Source organism: Talaromyces stipitatus, genomic scaffold, assembly GCF_000003125.1.
Source record: "Talaromyces stipitatus ATCC 10500 scf_1105507295527 genomic scaffold, whole genome shotgun sequence".
Classification (NCBI taxonomy): Eukaryota; Fungi; Ascomycota; class Eurotiomycetes; order Eurotiales; family Trichocomaceae; genus Talaromyces; species Talaromyces stipitatus.
Window position 1 is genome coordinate 867,169 of NW_002990114.1, and position 19,214 is coordinate 886,382.

The following is a 19,214-nucleotide window of genomic DNA, read 5'->3' on the forward strand; positions in this document are numbered from 1 at the left end:
CGTTTTCAAACCGGGATTCACAGCGAGACTCTCGAATCTCATTAATAAACCAGTCTCTTGCCAGGTACAGAAAATGTATGAGCTTAAACCAGGATGAATATGCTGTTATTCAACCTACAAGTATCTTAATCAATATTGGGAGACTTGAACTTGGCCAATTTCATATTTTGAGTAGAGGAGACATCAAAAACACATAACGTAATCCACAAGCGAGCCGCCACCTTTTCCCGAACCCGTACACGATATTGATTTCAAATAATTCAACACGTCAATATGCCACCAATTCGCAATAAAAACCCAAAAGATTTAGTTGAGCAAAAAGGCCGAATCTTATTAGTCATTTCCGATTTGCAGAATGGCAAAATCTCTACAATTGCACAAGCTGCTAGGATTTACAATATCCCTCGTACGACTCTCCAAAATCGACTACATGGCACTCAACAAAGATCTCTCGTACGCACCAACAACCATAAATTGACTCAATTTGAAGAGTAATCACTTGTTAAATGGTCCTTGACTTAGATAGACGTGGATTACCTCCCCGGCACTCTCTCGTACGAGAAATGGCTAATCATCTTCTCTTACAACGCGGCAATCAACAGGTTGGAGAAAATTGGGTATACAATCTTGTCAAACGTCGCCCAGAGATCGAATCAAACTTTTCACGGAAATATAATTATGAACGTGCTAAATGCGAAGATCCAAAGATAATCCAGGAGCATTTTGATCGCGTACGAGAGGTTATATCTGAGTATGGAATCTTACCGGAAGATATCTATAATTTTGATGAGACTGGCTTTGCTATGGGACTCTGTGCAACTGCAAAGGTTATTACCGGAAGCGATCGATATGCTCGGCCAAAGCTTTTACAGCCTGGAAATCGAGAATGGGTGACTGCAATCGAGGCAACTAATTCAACTGGTTGGGCTCTGCCTTCGTACGTTATTTTCAAGGCGAAGCAATATACTCGATTAGGCTGGTTTGAGAATCTTCCAAGCGATTGGAGAATCAATATTAGTGAGAATGGATGGACTACAGATAAGATTGGATTAGAATGGCTTAAAATCCATTTTATTCCTCTTACAAATGGCCGTACAATGGGAAACTATCGAATGTTGATTCTTGACGGCCATGGAAGTCATTTAACTGCTGAATTTGATCGTACATGTACTGAGAATAAGATTATTCCAGTCCGTATGCCTCCTCATTCCTCACATCTTTTACAGCCTCTTGATGTTGGCTGTTTTGCTGTTTTAAAGCGACATTATGGGCAGCTTGTTGAGCAGCGAATGAGGCTTGGATTCAACCATATTGATAAAATCGACTTCCTTACTGCATTCCCAAAGGCTCGTACGATGGCATACAAAGCTCAAACTATCCGAAATAGCTTTGCAGCAACTGGATTAGTGCCATTTAATCCAGATCGAGCTCTTCAACAACTTAATATTCAATTAAAGACACCAACACCTCCTCCAAGTCAATCAAGCAATACACAATCATCCTGCTTACAAACCCCTCAAAATCCACGTCAATTCAAGCGCTAAATGACTACAATTAAGGAGCGAATGAGCCGGCGTACGAGAAGTCCATCTCAGGATACTGATGAAGCAATTATGCGGATATCAAAGGCCTATGAACTGACTGTGAATGATCTTTTACTCGTACGGAAAGAAAACCATGATTTACGAGCTGCGCATGAAAAAGAGAAGGAAAAACGTCAAATATCTAAGAAACAGATATCTACTAAGCAAGTTATTACTAGAGAGGAAGCCCAAGCACTCGTACAAAGCCAGGCTGAGGCATCCCAAGCCGTTACTACTACTCCAGGTGAGCCTGAGCTCCCAGCTTCTCAACCAGTCGTACGCCGCCAATTTCGCTGCAGTGGCTGTGGTGTTGAAGGACATAAAATAACTAGATGTCCTAATCGTACTAGTAATTAATTTTTTGTATATAATTTGTATGTGGGTTAGAAATCGAGATTTGGAATCAATATCGTGTACGGGTTCGGGAAAAGGTGGCGGCTCGCTTGTGATGGCGGCTCGCTTGTGGATTACGTTAACTGGGTGTAATACACCATTTAGGTAATAGTACAAGTAGTGTGGGGCCTGCCATTTCAAAATCTGTCTATCTAGCACTAGAAGTGGAGGAGAATGAGAAGTGGATAGCGGGGTGAATGTCGGCTAGATACCTAAGCTACTTAATTAGATCGCTGTCTTCACAAGTCACTACGAATGTCGGAACGTTGGTTTACTAGAGCGATGACTAAGCGAAGGCGAGCACTACTAAACAATACGTATAAGGAACTAGGTCTATTTTCCGGCACTCTCTAAAACCACTATCTAGGAGTATTGAACCTGTTTTTATATACAAGATTCCATAGAAGTGATATCACCAAAAGTCGACACTTGTGCAAATCGAACTTTCTAGAGATAGGCTGTAAAGTTGATTTGTAATGTTCAATATCGCGTCAGAATGTGATGCCAATTCTCGAAATTTCTTGATACGCAAATCTTGTCCTATTCCCAAATTGGTTTAGCTCATTCTGAGTTCCAACAACGAAGGTAGGTCACGTGTAAGTTGCGACTACAGACTTACCTACTCGGAAGAAGCGATGACGGTCCGTGAGTCAATATTCATCTCCTAAAGCTCAGAGTTTACTCTGACCTGGATCCAGTCTAGCTGCAGCATAGGTAATCTGCAAAACGCTTCATTCAGGTCAAGCAATCAAGCTCTGGGAGTGAGGGCACCCAGACATGCCCTAATTCGGCCAGTTGTATCCGGACTTGCCTAATCTGGAAATTTTGGTGCACAATGTTAGAAGTGTTGAAAAAAGTCTACAGCAATTACTGAGGAGAGCAGGAAATAGGCGATTTATATCCTTGCAGTTCATTTCAGTACTGGAATACATTGCAACCAGGATAAGTTTCTTTTCAGCCATTGTACGTCAAGGATACGAACTAGTAATTGGGGCTGGAACTGATGGCATACAGTAGCTGATATTACCCCGATCCCGGTGGGTTCTGGCTGGTAACGGCCAGTTGAGAGCTACTACACCAACTAGTTCCTCGTTGATACATACTCGTTTTCTCTAATCACATATTTCTTCTTGTTCTATATCAAGAGTTCGAATATGTAGATAACATCAGTCTACATTTGTACAAAAGCATGTGTCGCTCACGCTCGTCCTTGAAGATTGGTAAAACGCAAGGTCTTATTGCAATCCATGGCCACCTGGAAATAACCACTGTTTCAAGGAAATTGAGAGAAATCCATGTTGACTATCATATATGCACTCGTAAGGCCTCGGTGAACTCCCGAGTCGGTGCTCGGATAAACCCATGGTCGTATTGAGTGTTATCGAACATACACCGGAGTTTGTTCTCTAGCGACATCCATGCCAGGAACACATTTTCCGCAGTTGTCCAGGTCCGAACACGAGCCCGGCCCGGCCCGGCCCCTTCTTTCTGTTATCGATTTGCTCCTATCGTAAAAGGAAGCGTGTATAGGTCATTCGGCCGAATTTGTGATACTGTAACGTCCAGCTTATGTAGGAGACGAAGGATCTTTGCCCGGACGGACTCCGGATCTAGAACAGCGAGGGATATGCCGAAGGATCTCAAAGATCCATCCACCGGAGCTAATGCACATGCTCGGCTAGCAACGCCCCCGTCAAAGCATGAGTTGATTGTTTTCGAAGAGGGTCTAGAAGGATGACTGGCTTCAAACTTGACAGAACAAAGCCGGCAGGGATTTTTTCATCACGATATTGATCGCCGGACCCGTCCGAATTCATTCTCAATCTCTCGCGCCTTGTCCATCCTGCCTAGCTGACGATACATCAAGACCAAATTACGTACCATCAAATCCGCCGTCACGGTTCGATTTCCCATTTGGCGACAGCACCAATGCAACACCTGGTTCTGTAAGGTCTCTGACTCTCTGAATCGGCCATCTAGTCTCGCATAGGCAACGGCTAGATAGTACTTTAGCGAGATAGTATCGGTTTCATCGTTTCCAAGAGTCTCTTCGAGTATCTCAATTGCCTGTTCTAGAATAGCAATCGTCTTAGCGTCGGGGACTTTACCATCGCCCTCCGCGGTCATGCGGCCGAGTGCTTCTGCTAGGTGAACAATGCAACGGCGTGTAGTGGAATCTCGAGATCCTAGGTGTACTTTTCCGGCCTCCGCGGCGTCCTGTAGTAGACGTACTGCTTCTACTAACCGGCCTTGAGAGACGTAATCTCTGCCAGTGCTATCCATGACTGCGATTGTATAAGGGTGGCCTGGTCCAAGAGCTGTGGTGCACAAGCGTAATACGGTCTCGTGTAATTTAGCGGCTTGCTCTGCTTGGTTCTGCATAAATAACATATCGGCTACATGGCACATGCGAATGAGGATGTCCATGCCCGGCGAACCGTCGATAATGGGTCCTGAGATATCAGCAGCACCTCTTCTGTGGCTTCTATTGGAACTGTGATTCACAAATGCATCTGACCAGTAGATCCGAGCGACAGCCTCGAGAACACGTTCTTCAAGAGCTAACCCTTCCAATAACCGATTAGGCTGTAACCTTATATCAGTTGCTAGATGGTACAGAACCATCAACGTATCCTGAGCATCTGGTCCGAGCGAACGCTGCCGGGTCTCCAAAACCTCCCGGTCTATGGTTTCAGCATCTTGAGGTCGTCCAATATGACGAAATATATGCGCCAACATCAACTTGATTTTCTGGACTTCAAGGCTATCGTCAACTGGCGTCGGCCTCGTGGTTGGTGAAACCTGATCTGTGGATGCATCTGCGTCTGCCAGCAACTGTAGAAGAATGCTCTCGGCCTCCTTCCATTGGCCTCTTTGTACGAGGGTATCTATCTCCAATTTGCCTGTCACAGGGTCTCGAGACAGGAAGCTCATCCTCGTTAATCGCGGTGGTCGACATTTCAACGAACCTTCCTCTCGCGTGTCTGTTAGTTCTACCCCCAGAACAAATAGAGTCATGCGGTCAAAGTACTTCGAAAATGGGTCGAAGGGATGATCAGTCTGGTGTTGGTGAGAAAGTTGGACGAAATAGAAAAATAAAGGTACGGAGCTAGAGTGTAGGGAAGTGAATCCTTTCAACGGGGACAAAGTGTCATGCTCTGAGTTTCCAATCACGAAAAACCTTTGAGTTCTCTCTCAGCAGGAAGTGTTCAAAATTGTTCTGGCTTAGAAGGGGATTAAGAAGAGTAAAGAGTGGAAAAAGAGTAGTCATATGTGACTATTCCTCTGCTTCATGGAATCATGTCTCACGGAGAGTTCTCCGAGAATAAGGCCTTCATCGTTCGATGCATCACCGCTAAGGATCTCACCGCATCCCATCGCTTTCTCGCTTGATGCAAGGGAGAAGGTGGGTAGGGTGCAAATGCACGTACGTAGTTAGAGGGTAGTTAAGCAACAAAATAAATGACTTGGAATCACCTGATAGGATTGAGTAACTGGTCGGCTAAGCATTAAGTTCCGGGGCCCAAGTGTAGTGATTTTGTTTCCTCTCGTATCTATATGGCTCATACCTCGCAATACTTACCGTATGTGAGTAAATCTCGTTATGATTAACCCAGCTGTTAGACTACTGGTCAGATTAGGTACCGAGCATAACGCCGGGCACTTTCACCAACAAGTACCGAAATTACCATGCCAATCTGGCCTGTATTACAGTCAAAGTTAGGTGCTAACTATATACCCCGGGGGCAACAATGCACACACACGTATATCCTATTCTGGCACAATGGATCATCCCATTGCATTAGGGATGGCAGATCGGGTCGAAACGGATCTGGTGCCTTTGCCCGAAGGGCTTACTACTGCGTCTTACTAACTCCTTAGTGTGGCTTTGATCATGCAGATGTGTGCAAACGTATCTTTGCTAATCATCAGACCAGATTTCTTCAAGCCTTAAAAACTTGCATGCCAGCTATCTATGTATGTCCTGTCTACATTCGCAGGGATGGATCGCTTGTTGTTGTTATTCATAACTGCCGCCCTTACCCTTCCCATTCCAGCACCTTGGGCAGTGTAGTGTGCAGATTGACTTACCTCCATACATACCTAGGAAAATACAGTTAAATGCAAGGACCAAATTCGCCGACGTGATCCTAACCTCCGGAAAACTTCTTCCTAGTCCGATAGACTGAGATCATGCGAACCAACAATCAACTGACCCAACAGCCAAGCCATCCACTTATCTATCAAGCTAACTCTTCGTATAGAAGTCAAAGCGAATAGGAAATATCGGCAACCAAGAGATGCTAGCTAGTCTTCAACTTAGCATAACCCGTAAAAGGGATCATTCTGCACAACTCCACAAACGATTGGGTATGACAATGCCTAGTTTACTCATGCAGCTACGTTTACCCAAGTACGAACGTGTGTGTCTAGGCGTTTCAGAGTGAGTGAGAGTAAGGCTTAGTTAGCTTGCAGAGCGACAGGATGTATGTACGTACGGGGCGTACAGTATGTGATGGGACGTTGTACGTATGTATGTATCCGTCTGAGCCCTCGTATGTATGAAACGGATTTGAATTCCAACCATGCAAACTCATGATGCCGAGTCAGCATCGCTAACTGCATGGACTTTGCCCAGGTGGTCTATAGGTGAATATGATTTCTGGCGGCTTCATCCTCGAAATCAGGAGGCCACATCAATTACAAGGAATCATTCCCATTATGAAAGCACTTTCAATGTATGCCAGAGAAATACAGCACCTGAGCAGTACGTACCATGACGAGGTAGGAATCATACAACTGAAATACAATAACACACCTAATTTTAGCATCGTATTTTTCATGCACAATTTTGTCCCCCAAAACGAAAGATATGGAGGGCTGCAGCTGCTAGCAAGCAACCATGGATAACGTAACACTAACTCTGTAGATCAAAGTTTGTGGTTCCTCGTGGCCGCCATCTGCTTTCAGCTTTTCTAGACGTTTTCTGTGCATTGTATCTTTTGAGCATTACATGTGTAATAAACAGTATTCAAATGGGCTTCAACGAATTTTGAAAACTGATATGTACGTACTGTACATATTCATCTTTCTTGTAAGATATTTAATACTCAATCAGCGGTAAGTGAAACAACAATAAGATCATCGTGGCAAGTTGGTTGGGATCTGTACCAACTCCCAACTGAATCGATTTCTCGTTCTCCAATAAGAAAGAACCTGCTTCGCCCACGCTAACGCCAAACGCCGTTCAGCCCAGAAACCAAATATACATTCACCCATGTCAATGCAGATAATAGCTGAAAGAAACGTTCAACCAGGGATAATTATAGCAACAGCATACCCACACACTTTGGGAATTACCGGCTGACATAGCCATGTACAACATTGTCGGCTGATGCCGTCACGGTAAGTTTAATGACCACCCGCCATTTGCACGCATTGCCCGACGTGCTGCCAAGTCCCGAGCGACCTCTTCTTGAGTCAAGCCATCCGGCCCTCCCCAGTTAGCACTACTTGTACGCTCGCGGAATTTCTTAATCTTCCTGTCGTTTTTGAATACATCTTCCAGCTCAAATTCAGGTATAGGCCCAAAAATCCTATCCGCTTGCCATGACTCCTGTTGGCTCAGTAGCTGTAATAGCGTATCGCCCTGCGTCCAGTTCGCTACCGGCATAATGTCCGCATCAGAGTCTTCCTCTTCGCTATCAGTCGGCGGTTCGGGAAGATGGATACTTTCGCTTGGTGGGTATTGCGGGGATGGTTTTGCAGGTACACGTTGAGCGCTAGGACCAGGCTTAGGGGTCTTATGACTGGGTGTCTTGTGTGCAGTGCCCAACTGTGCAGCCTGGTTTGATGCGAATGGAATCTTTCCACTAGTGTACTGCGCCATGTCCATCGATGCTGCATGCTTCGGTGGCTGGCCAGTTAGTGGCACGGGCCCAGTCTTATACATTGCACCTGTGTGATGATGCGCTGCAGGTGGAGGAGCCTGTGGATAGGCATGTGCCAAAAGCGAGAGCTTCCCATTTTCCTAGTCACTGTCAGTCATGCGGGAACGTCCCCGCATTTCCTGTACAATTAAGTGCGATTTATACAGTATTCATACCTTTCGTATAGGGTTCTGCTTCAATGAAGGAGCTTGATTATACTGTTGTTGGTTGTGATCATCCTCGGTCTTTCTCCTCTTTGGTTCGACTGGCTGGCTTTTAGCTTGTGACACAGATACCTGAGACCGATGCTGGGGTTCCTCATCCAGCGGTCTCTTTGCTGGCTTTGCCGGATTCGTTGGGGGCTGATTAATAGATCGACCTAGAGTCTGCATGGACGAGCCCAACCGCGAAGGTGGTCGTGCCGGTCCCATGTCAGTTCTGTGGGTGGCCTTTTCTTGCTGGAGTGTGGATCCCTGTGCAATAAATCATTAATTGTTTAGTTCTGCGTAGCTGTCTTTAGAGACTTACCAAGTCATTTGCTGGTTTTGGCGGCTGGCTTCCTTGTCTCAAGCGTGTGTTTTCAGGTCTACGCTGCGCTGCTTTCTTGTTCTCCTCTGCAACAGAGCGCTCGCGTTCCTGGCGTCGTGCTTCTTCTTGTTGCTGCTTCAGTAAGGCTGCCCCTTTCTTTTGCTCTTCCTTCCGTAACATCGTGTCCCGGTCCTCCTAAAACAAACAAATTTAGTAAAACGAATGAGATTTTTGACTTCACCACAATTCATACCTGTTTTTTGGCTTCTGCTGCTGCTACCGCTTGTGCCCGACGCTGGGACTGGGTGGAGACCGAGCTCTTAAAACTTGCGTTTGACGATGCCGCATGTAAGGAAGAGTTACTAGGTTTCTTTGTAGCAGGGACTGGTGCCGGCAACGTGCTAGACTCCTGGTTATAAGAAGCCGCAGAATGTATGGGCATGCGAGTAATCGTGCTGCCAACACGAATAGACATAGGTTGAGGTTTCGGCTTCTGGGCCACTTCTCTTGTGGGTTTGACTGGCCTCGCTCTTGCTGACTGAGATTGGCCATGGTTCGTTGTAGGTGGAAGAGGAAATTTGGGTTCTGAATCGGCTTCACCTCCTGGGTCTTTCCGTGAATGAGGCTGGGGCGGCTGAGCTGCCTTTGCATTGGCCCGGGTCGATGGTACGGGAATGTCACGTTCTTTAGACTCTGTTTTCTGGGCTCGCTCTAATTTGGCACCGGGTTCGGCGACTTTTACCGCTGGACGAGTCTGGTCTCCTCTCTCGAAAGGATCTTCTAACTGAATTGGTTTCGTGGTCAACTTGCTCTTCGAATCATTGAAAGTATGGACCCGTGCAGGTAACCTTTCGGGACTAGGGGAAGGCCGCTCGGGACTAGTTTTCACCTGCTGAGAATTTACGTGTGGACGAGAAGCGCTTGGAGATGACAACGTCTCCAACTTGGCCGCCGCCGAAAGACTAGCACTGCTCGAAAAGAGACTCTTCGCGGATTGAATGATTGAATGAAGTCGCGACTTCGGTGTGCCATCAATTCGCCTTGGAGATGTAAGTGGTGTGGTAGATTCAGCCCCTGTGTCGGGTACTGACTCCATCCGACGGGATGAAGGAGGCGTAGAGGCAGATGCAGGTCTATGCTGATCAAAGTTAGAAAAGATCAAGCGTTTAGACGTGGGCGAGCGATTATCAGATAAATCGTGGAAAGTCTCCGTGCGCGTGATTTTGCCCTTTTCCAATTTTCCATTCGTCTCATTGCCCGATACCAGTTCCATAACATCTGCAGTTTGACTCTTCGGCATTGCAGGCTTCTGCGGAGAGCCCAGAGGCTTAATCCAATCTTCTTGGGCAGTTGCAGCTGAGGTTGGATTGCGCTCCGTGTCCACACTGTTATTCTTGATACCCGGTAACTCGGGGTAACTAGCCTGAGGTATTGCTGCTGTGTTGGGCAAAGGTGCAATAGATTTTGTCGCTCTTGGAGCCTGGGTTTTACCGAGCATGCTGATCTTATCATGAAGACGCTGGGTATTCAACTTCGTATGTAGCATAGATGTATCGTATGCTTGCTCAGTCTCGCTCTGCTGCAACTGTTTTCCTTTAGCATTATCCTGATACAAATCGTCCTTGCCCGTAGACGCGTTGTTAAGGGCTGGTTTCGGTCCTTCCATATGGCCGGTGAAATAGCTCTGGCGTCCCAGAGCCGCGGGCTTGATAGTCTCAACATGGCTTGTACGAGAAAGTCGTGCACCCATACTTTTCTTTCCCACTACTGGATCGCGCGGAGGTAGTGATGCAAAGCTCAAGCTGCTCTTACTCTTTTTTCTCGGTGGAGGTTGAGCTGGTGTTGATCCATCAGAGGGAGAACCGATGTCGTCGAAATTGTCTTCGATCAACATGTCGCCATCTTTGTCAAGAATGTCATCTTTAACTGGAGCTACTGCCTGGTGCTCATTGGGTTTCTCCGGAGAGGCTGATGCCATACGAACGGATTTGACGAGTGGACGTGGTGTATCTTCATCAGCTTTGTCCTGTCTATCCTCTTCCGTATCCATGGGCTCACCACGGGAAACAATATTTTCTTGAGCGGAGACAAAAGAACCCTCAGTTGTACGTCTATCCACGGATAGACTTTTTCTGGTGTTCATATCAGCGTCGAGGGGCGGCATCGATGGTGCAGCTTGTAAGTGGGTATCGGACAACGGCTGAGTACTGGGTAGTACAAGCTCATCGTCATCGTCGCCCAAGCCATGATAGCCCGAGTCAGTATTGTATGTCGAAAATGAATTAAGAGCTTTATTTGGCGGTAGGTCTCTGACAGGCTGTTTTCCTTTAACATCGGTGGTGGTGAGTTCCGGATAGGAAATCGGCTCTGGATAAGAGATTGATTTTTCAGAAGCAGTGCCGAATGGGTCCTCAGCTGTTTCGCTTGGATCCTCAGGTTTCTTTTCCTGGGGTTTATCGTGAACAGGCTCGCCCGGTGGTACTAATTCAGCTGCTAGGGCAGCTTCCACTCGCGGAGCCTCTGGCTTTGAGGGCGATTTTACAAATTTAGAGGGCAATTTGAGGTTTTGGTTCGCGGTCGAGAAAATATTGCTGAGTGGCTATTTCCAGGTTAGAACATAATGTATTAGAGCGAAGCTTGGGGACGTACCACTCGCGCTTCATCTGGATTGCGCTTGCGGGCAGTATACGGAGTTTTGCCACGTAATTTTCCAGGTGTCTTGAATAACTCGGTCATATTACTGTAATTTGCCATTAGTACAAAGCACGATATAGCGCTGGAGTATACGGCCACGTACAATTGATTGCTCGAGAAGATCTCAGCCATATGCTCATTCAGCCAGTCCATCTCGTGACGAACTGGAAACTCGACTTCTTCCATTTCCTGCTCCAGTAAACGCATAACATTCTCCTTCTCTGCCGCAATCCAGGCGGCAGAGCCAATTGTTTTTGTCCCGCTGGCGGCCATGACTGCGTAATAACGATGAGGTGGGCTGAGTGAGGAGTCGACTACAAGTCACGTCAATATAATCGCGCAAGACGGGAGATTCGAATAGTGGCGAGGAATTTCAATTAGAGTCAACAGTCATACTGAAGTACATTTGCGAGCGATACATGGCGCGAAGCTGACTGTGGTGGCGGTGTTGTCGTTGTCGAAGTAGTTGAGGTCGCGGTCGTGCTAGATTCAAAACATCCCAGCCGGGAAGGGACGACGCGCCAACACGCTTGGTCACGTGATTTTGGTCAATTCTCAGGCATCAAGGCACAACTCTAGCTTAGCTTAGCTCTCTGAAACTTGCTACTGCATCAACGAATAATACGACACGTAATTTCACGATATGCTAGAATCTAGACTGTCGGATTATAGCAGTTTTACAGCAAGCAAACTTAGGTTGCTACTCTACTGACAACCTCCATGAGAATCATGAAGTTAAACTACTCGATCACATGCAAAAGGTGATGATGTTGCGAATATGTTCTGCTCGGTCATAGTTGTGTCGCGTGATAAAATACTTAGTTAATCTTCAGCTATTTTGGCCAATTAACTGTATTGTTCTGGGTAAATGCCAGGTAGTCAAAAGTCCGCAATGAAATTGGCTGGAGCAATGCCTTGATGCCTTATTGATAAGGCCGTAACTAGTGCGTCTCGGCTCGACGGTTCCAGGCAAAAAAAATAAATGATTGCATCGATTGCATCACTAGAAATCACACCTTGCTTTCTTTTCATCTCTCACAACTCCCTGTCGACGCATATTCTCTCATTCATCAACTTTCAATCTTCTCATCTCTAATCGAACTTCGCCAGTCCAGGGTATTTACAGTTTTCTCACCTGCTTCAGTTTTCTGGTCGGCCCCCACGGCTTATTATTGCGTTCCTACACCCCTTTATCACCTCAGACCACATCGGACATCGCCCAACGCCAATTATCGGTCAAGAATGGCTTCTTCCGGCGACGTCAAGTATCCTGCTGTCAACGGACCTGGTAAGGTATGTTAAATTCATTTTCTCCTCTGCATTGACGTGTCTATCAGCCAGAATGCTCATCGTTCGGTATGACGTACAGTGATGCTTTTCTCGCCATTCTCTTTTGCCGTTTGTTTTGATTCCACTGCACGACGATAGTTGCAATTCAGGCGAGGAGCTGCAACCAAAACATATATTCCGACGATTTCGCTCAACGGACAGAAACAAAATATTAAACAATAAATACTAATACTTACAATAGCCTCTGTCGCAGACAGTGTCGCAGCCGAAGCTTCCAAGACAGGCGCCGAGCTTCGCGGACTCAAGGACGCCAAAGTCACACCTTCCACCACAGCCAAAAATGGTCAACAATTGACTCGTACGTATTCCAGGAGTGTACTGCTACCAAAACAAGAAAAATGGCTGACTTTCAAAAGACTACCATTCTCTTGTGTACAGCCTTTTGAGCGTGAGTGGCCCCGACCTTGATTGCAGTACAGTCCGGCTAATAATTGAATAGTGGGAACGTCCCCGAGCTACCGCCATTTCTTTCGCCAGCGTCGTCTTCTTCATTCTTGCTGCTCGATTTTTGCCCCTTCTTCGATGGGTGTTCAAGTTCTTGTACATTTCACTCGGAGGTGAGTTTTTCAATTTAATAGGCAGTTCGTGATTCAGGTTCTGTTACTAACATGAGATTTCGTCCAGTAACCGCCGCCGCTGAGGGAGCTGGCAGACTTGTTCTCAATCAAGGCTTGACAAGCTCTTTCCGTCCTCGCAAATACTACACCCTGCCAAAGGAAACCGTTGAGGGGATCTTGGAAGATTTGGAGCAACTCGCTGATTTCTTCCTGATTGAATTCCAGCGCATTCTCTTCGCAGAGAATGTTTTGCACACTTCTGCTGTAAGCGTTTTCCTCGAAATTTGGAGATGAATAGAATAGACGGACTAACATATGGCATATTACAGGCCTTCGTTGCTGCCTTCCTATCCTACTGGCTCATCAAGATTGTCCCTGTTTGGGGCCTTGCCTTGCTCGGAACAAGTATCGCTTACCTCGGTCCCTTGTTCTATATTAGCAACCGCGAAATCATCGATGAGCAAGTTGCTCAGATTCAACAGCTTATTAATGCCCAGGCCAACCATGCCAAGGAGCTTGCCAACCAACAGACTGCTCGTGCTACCGGATTAATGAAGCAGTATGCCAATGACTACAGCTCCAAGGCCCACGAGTACATCGGCAACCGTCGCTCTGCGTCTCCAGAGGTCGCCAAGGCCCCAGTTTCAGCTCCAGCTCCAGTTGTCAAGACTGAGCCAGTCAGTCCTACGAAGTTTGAGACCACTGACTTCCCCGAAGCTCCTAAGACTGAACCCTTGGTGGACGCCCCAGAGCCTGAGCCTGCTGCATCCACCGAGAACAAGCAGGAGCCATTATTGGCTCTGTAAGACGACTTCATGTCCTACGACCAATGAGGCTTAGTTTATCCTTTACCTTGCTCTTGACTGCAAAGGGCAAAGGTCTTTCTAATCCGAATAAATAACGGATTTCTTTGGATTCGAAAAGTTCTCTCGTGTCAAAATATTTCGATATTCACGTGAACTATGAACAAGCGGACCCGAAGCCTTGACCTTGTTACTGTTCTTTTCCTGTATGTATCCACGTTTTCGACGATGATTACGACTATGCTGCCAAAGATTGTGTAAAGGAACAAGTTTGTGGGGAAGGTGATGTCGATAAAGTGGTTTGTGTGACGACTATAATTCTTTTCTTACGTGGTTTCGGTGCTTGTGCGATTTCTTCTATTTCTATTTTCCAAGCAGAGCAGGGATCGATTCCAGGTCGATGGGATCTTTCCCTGCGCTTTTGTGCATTCATACAGTGTACCGATTTGTTAATCGACATGTTCATTCTGCAAGTGTGTATGTTTTAAGGATACATTGGTTATACTTTTCAATCAGTCGCAACAGTTTGTCTAAAGCATCAATATCTTACATATTTTCAAGTTATGTATCATGAAGCCAAAGTCACATTTGTATCAATGATTCTTCCAAGTGTCATTAGGTACATACATACAAAAGAAAATAAAACGAATGAAAGTCCAAAAGAATTTTCCAACTCCTAACTCTTCCCATCTTTCTGTTCCCTTGCAACATGAGAGACTCTTTCGATTCTAGTACTACATCGGGGGAGATATCAAAAACTCGCCCTGCGTAATCTCTTAGCCATCCGCCCAAGTAATTCCGACTTGGAGTTGACAGCAAGACTAAACCGTTCCAACTTCCTTTTCGCACCATACTTTTGTTGTCGTTTCAGGTGATTCTGCTGCCGGTAGTGATGATGATGGCGATGGACGCTGCGTTTTCTCCTTCTTCGCGCAAGTTTCAGGGATACTTTTCTCTCACGTCCGTCTTGTTCTTCGACTGCTGGATTTGTTGGGTTTGAAAGATTGTTCTTTCCGTCTGATGATTCGTCATCATCTTCGCTTAGGGTACTTGATGCACTGCGAAGAGCCAGAAGTGTTTCAGCAGCGGTCAGGTCGTCACCCCGAGTGTTATCATGCTTCCTCTTCGTCTTTGGGTGTTTGATCGATGTTGGCGATGATGAGGACGACAGTGGTGCTGTCGGCGGGGGGGAAAAGGGGGATATCTGTCTGCGTTGCTCCTGTTTGTTGCGTAAGGAGGAATTGTATCGTGGAGATGTGCGAGATGATTGCCTCGTGCCGAGGGTTCCTCTTGTCAGTCTTGATGGCCTTGTTGCTCCGTTCCGGCTTCTGAGATCTCTCACACGCTGTCTTATCCGCTGCTCGGCCCTGCGCCGTGATTGACTAGTCTTCCGGTCATCCTCACTACTCGAAAGGTATGATGCCGAACTATCAATGTCCGACTCAGATACAGCATCTGAACCCAAGTCGAAGTCGGAATCAGAATGGATCGATGATGCGTCGTCGACGTCCAAGTTCAGTTCATCAGTGACATTACCATGATCGTCGCCACTATCAACTCCATTCTCAACACAAAGTTTTCGTAACGAGACAGGTAATCTTGCAATGTTGATGAGAGGTTTCTGCGCTCTTTTCACGTCATGTTCGTAAGTTTCATTCAATAATCGCCGTTTGAGAGGATTGGAGCAGAGATACTCAAAGCTCTCGACACCCAACGCTTCCTTGATTGATGGAAGCGTGTCTGGTGTCGGTAATTTGGATTGAGCAGAATGACAGTGAATACGAGAGTCTCTGCAATCCGATGGGACAGCAGTCCTTGATAGGTTGATGGGTGTGAATGCGTTGTTGCTGCTTTCGTCTACTCGCCCAGTAGCCCCGAAAATGCCGTATCCCTCCGTACTGTGGGCAGTCCAGACAGCGGCAGGTCCCCTCGACATATCCTCAGGCGACATCAACCGATTCTGAGCATGCATAAGCCTCTTCGACTCAAACTCTAACTGGCAATATTTTCTGGAAAGCTCAGTCGCTCTCTTGATGACCTCCGGGTCAATAGTCATCTTGCCAAATAACCGGTCGGGTGGCTGTAGACATTGAGATGGGAAATCGGCGCCGAAGACAGGTGTTAATGCGTAGCGGATACTGTAGCAAAAGGTTGCTGCGACTGCTTTGGCTGTTTCGAAGGGCATCCAGTATCCTTGTTTGTCAAGTCAGATTGGGTAGTTCTTGACGAGTATGAAGGAATGGTATTCACTCACCTTGTGCAGCTAATGCGCCTCCTGTGATACTGTGACAGATATCTCGAAGGCCCTCGTTGGCATTCAACATTTTCGCCGGTGTGGTCTACCATCTCTGTCAGCATTCTCGTCCAAAGTCCTAAAGCGTCCGTAGGTAAGATGAACATACCTTCGGATAATCAAGGCACTTGAACAAATGAGTCGTTCGAACAAGTCCAATATTGTAATCCCACATTATTGTCCAAATCTTCTCATCTCCAGGTAGCTTGAACGTATATTGGAACACTGCAACAACAATTCCATTAGTCTAACAATCCCACACAGAAACCGGTACAATAGGGACATACCCTCAAAACTCTCTCTCCCCGTCTTCTCCATCAAACTCTTCTTCTCACTACTGTACGGAATATGTCTCGGATAGTCGGCTATCTCTTCCACCTTGGGGAAAATGTTGAATTTCGCATGCTCTTCCGCCAACCCTTCGGATTGATCTTCACAAGGTGGATAGCGGACTTCGCCTCTAACGTCTCCCGGGATGAAGACGGGGGCATCTTTTGCTACCCTTGGCTTTTTGTTGGGTTGGTTCTGTTGACAGAAGTTGTTGCTGCTGCTCCTTTGATGGTCTGAGAAGGATGAAAGAATGGGATGGAAATATGAGTCTTCATAGTGATGTTTTGACCCGGTTCGGCCGTCTGGGAATGGTAGGGGGTTCAGGAGTGATTCGATGGAGGCCATTTGAGATGCTCGTGTTCTCCTTCAGGTTCAAAACAAGAGAAATGGAGGTATACCTTGATTTGGAAAGGGAAGAAGAGGTAGATGTCTGGGCGCGGTCTGTTCGAGATTCTGATTTCAGGTAGAGAACAAGAATCTTCCTTTTCCAGTGTGATCACACGAGGGTGGTGGAGGACCTTTTATACAGAGTCAGCTTTCTTGATCAAATCAAGCATGTTGAAGACGTGGATGAATTCACAAAAGGTCTTTTTTCCTGGATCGCCCAATTTTTATAAAGAAAATATGCGAGTGATATAGCGGATATGGCATACATAAAAGTCGAAACAAAACAACAACGGAAAACGCAGATATGGACGTATGTAGTAGTAGTATATCAAAAGAGAAAGCAGGTAATGGACAACAAGGACATAGAATGTATGCATACAATACCCAAAGTTCCTTTCAAACATATGAGTTGATGACGAATGATCTAGATAGATAAGATAGTATGGATCTCTTCTTCAAACATTGGGTCCTTCTAGACGGTGGTCCTTCCAGCTGGAGGAGCTGTCATATTTCTGTTTGTCCTTCTGAGCCTCAAAGAAAACGAGTGGGTGGATTCTAATACAAAGCTTGGCTGAAGAACATCTTGAAACGGAGACGTTATATTCTAAGGAATCAAATAGTAAGAGGTACAAAAAGGATTGTACTTCCGGCAAGGGTAGCGTGATAGAAAAACGGGCTCCTTTCCTTATGGACGGTCTGTCGTTTCTCCTTGGAGGCAATGGTGGTAACAAGACAATCTCCCATTCCTGCAGAGTGCCTCGACACCAACGGCCATCCTAGTGTACCTAGACATACACACGAGACAAGGTAGGCAGGGCTAGGTAGGGGAACCGTTCAGTAACGTCCCACACTTGTTCCAGTTATTGGGAGCAGCGAGCTTGGATCCACAAGCGAAACCCAGCCGGAGGGTACAGTAGGGTAAAGTAAAGCAAAAGGAAGAAGCTATGACTTGCCTCGCTTGCGCCCTCCCCCCCCCCCCCAAGAAGCCCTCGACCTACTTCGCAGGGAACCGGGGTGGAGAGAGAGACGAATGAAATCAACCTATGGATTTGCCATTGGCCCATGACGCTGCATATAATGCCTGTACAAAAGTGTACGTCCACGGGTCTTTTTTTTTGGGCTAAAAAATTCGAGGGTTTGTGTTTCCTCAAGACCAAAGAGGGAGAGGTGACCCGATAAACCGGATAGAGGCAAAAGAAAAGAAAGCATGGATGTCTATGTCCACAAGTCCCGTTTCCCTGCATGGAAACGAATACCCTCGGGCCATTTACCTTTTCCATATAAACGGGGAACAAGGTACTTGGTTTGTTCGTGTACTCATCCATCAGTTCTATCTTCTTCTCCTTCTCAACCATATGGGAATCATACCCTTTGGGGGGATTGATCCGAGACCATGTGACAGTCAATTCATCCGTGGATAGCAATCTTCTTGTTGTTGTCTTCATCTTTCGGGTCGTAGCTTTGTTGTCGTCGTAGCTACCTTGCGTTGCATGCAGAAGTGAATCTGGGGTACACAGAGTAGTGCACAGCGTCGTAGCAGGTAATTTAGGGTAGCCTCGTATCAACTCAACACTCGTTTCCAATTGGAACATGGATCTCACCGAATCTCCCTCTTCCTCGACGCGTTCTGGTTTCTTTTCTTGGGTCTTTTTTGACGCTAACCAAAACCACAAATTGAAATTCCGATCCAAATGTTTTGCTTATATATGTATCCATCATCAGATCCTTTTGGGACTACAGAGAAGAGACCAAAAAACCAGATCCCACAGCCTGGACCAAGAAGGGAAAAAAGAAGTTTATGAGGCACAACAAGTGGACGTAATGCAACTATCAAGCCGGCAAGCTGCAGGAAGTTATTGATGGAGCCCTTTCAGTTTCGTCTAGGGTCCATCCCCAAAAAACCCCTTGGAACCAGATCGGAACGATTTAACTAGCATATTGGTCCGGATGTAAACATCCCAGAAAGGAAGATGGACAAAAAATAGAGAGAGAGAAGCATGTCATATCATGTGATATCCACCAGGAAAAATTGTGGGGAGGGTGAGCAGCAAGAGAACGAAAAAAAAAAAGAGAAAAAAAACGGTCACCCAACAACCGGCGACAGCTTCCCAAAAGCTCTATTCCCTCCGTTTACCTAAGCCCTAACCGCGCAAAGTACTGTGACACAAACCGATGAGTTACCCAACTATTGGGGCCTGGGCATGGTCTGACCACTTGGTGTCAGATTGTCAATGCTCTCTTTTTCTTGCCCTTCAAAATGTCTCATCTCTTTCTTTCGTCCTGGCGCATCTAGCCGTCAACCACCAAAAAAGCAACGTGGTAACCCGGAAAGACGAAGTTTGGTGCAACTCAAGAAATGAATTCTT

The 19,214-nt window shown here is 46.3% G+C and overlaps 6 protein-coding genes across 6 annotated transcripts, besides 2 other annotated features; 3 read left to right on the top strand and 3 right to left on the bottom strand.

The window, feature by feature from the left end:
• Window positions 1-273: 273 nt before the first annotated feature.
• TSTA_083610 (transposon, putative) lies at window positions 274-1,544 on the top strand (the record flags this gene model as incomplete). Its single annotated transcript, XM_002478047.1, has 2 exons — window positions 274-491; window positions 527-1,544. 2 exons carry the CDS (start codon window positions 274-276, stop codon window positions 1,542-1,544), a joined length of 1,236 nt encoding a protein of 411 aa, XP_002478092.1.
• Window positions 325-519: a mobile genetic element.
• Window positions 510-1,814: a mobile genetic element.
• On the top strand, window positions 1,614-2,069 carry TSTA_083620 (uncharacterized protein; the record flags this gene model as incomplete). Its single annotated transcript, XM_002478048.1, has 2 exons — window positions 1,614-1,859; window positions 1,971-2,069. The coding sequence occupies 2 exons, from the start codon at window positions 1,614-1,616 to the stop codon at window positions 2,067-2,069; spliced, it is 345 nt and encodes a 114-aa protein (XP_002478093.1).
• Window positions 2,070-3,637: 1,568 nt separating this feature from the next.
• Window positions 3,638-4,910, bottom strand: TSTA_083630 (uncharacterized protein; the record flags this gene model as incomplete). Its single annotated transcript, XM_002478049.1, has 2 exons — window positions 3,638-3,823; window positions 3,858-4,910. The coding sequence occupies 2 exons, from the start codon at window positions 4,908-4,910 to the stop codon at window positions 3,638-3,640; spliced, it is 1,239 nt and encodes a 412-aa protein (XP_002478094.1).
• Window positions 4,911-7,377: 2,467 nt separating this feature from the next.
• TSTA_083640 (uncharacterized protein) lies at window positions 7,378-11,401 on the bottom strand (the record flags this gene model as incomplete). The annotated part of the gene is made up of 6 exons (XM_002478050.1): window positions 7,378-8,007; window positions 8,083-8,379; window positions 8,435-8,629; window positions 8,688-11,033; window positions 11,084-11,174; window positions 11,232-11,401. 6 exons carry the CDS (start codon window positions 11,399-11,401, stop codon window positions 7,378-7,380), a joined length of 3,729 nt encoding a protein of 1,242 aa, XP_002478095.1.
• A 969-nt stretch (window positions 11,402-12,370) lies between these two features.
• Window positions 12,371-13,841, top strand: TSTA_083650 (uncharacterized protein; the record flags this gene model as incomplete). The annotated part of the gene is made up of 6 exons (XM_002478051.1): window positions 12,371-12,416; window positions 12,660-12,776; window positions 12,835-12,866; window positions 12,918-13,035; window positions 13,103-13,299; window positions 13,365-13,841. The coding sequence occupies 6 exons, from the start codon at window positions 12,371-12,373 to the stop codon at window positions 13,839-13,841; spliced, it is 987 nt and encodes a 328-aa protein (XP_002478096.1).
• A 748-nt stretch (window positions 13,842-14,589) lies between these two features.
• Window positions 14,590-16,806, bottom strand: TSTA_083660 (APSES transcription factor Xbp1, putative; the record flags this gene model as incomplete). The annotated part of the gene is made up of 4 exons (XM_002478052.1): window positions 14,590-16,031; window positions 16,093-16,177; window positions 16,241-16,356; window positions 16,419-16,806. The coding sequence occupies 4 exons, from the start codon at window positions 16,804-16,806 to the stop codon at window positions 14,590-14,592; spliced, it is 2,031 nt and encodes a 676-aa protein (XP_002478097.1).
• Between the last annotated feature and the right edge of the window lie 2,408 nt (window positions 16,807-19,214).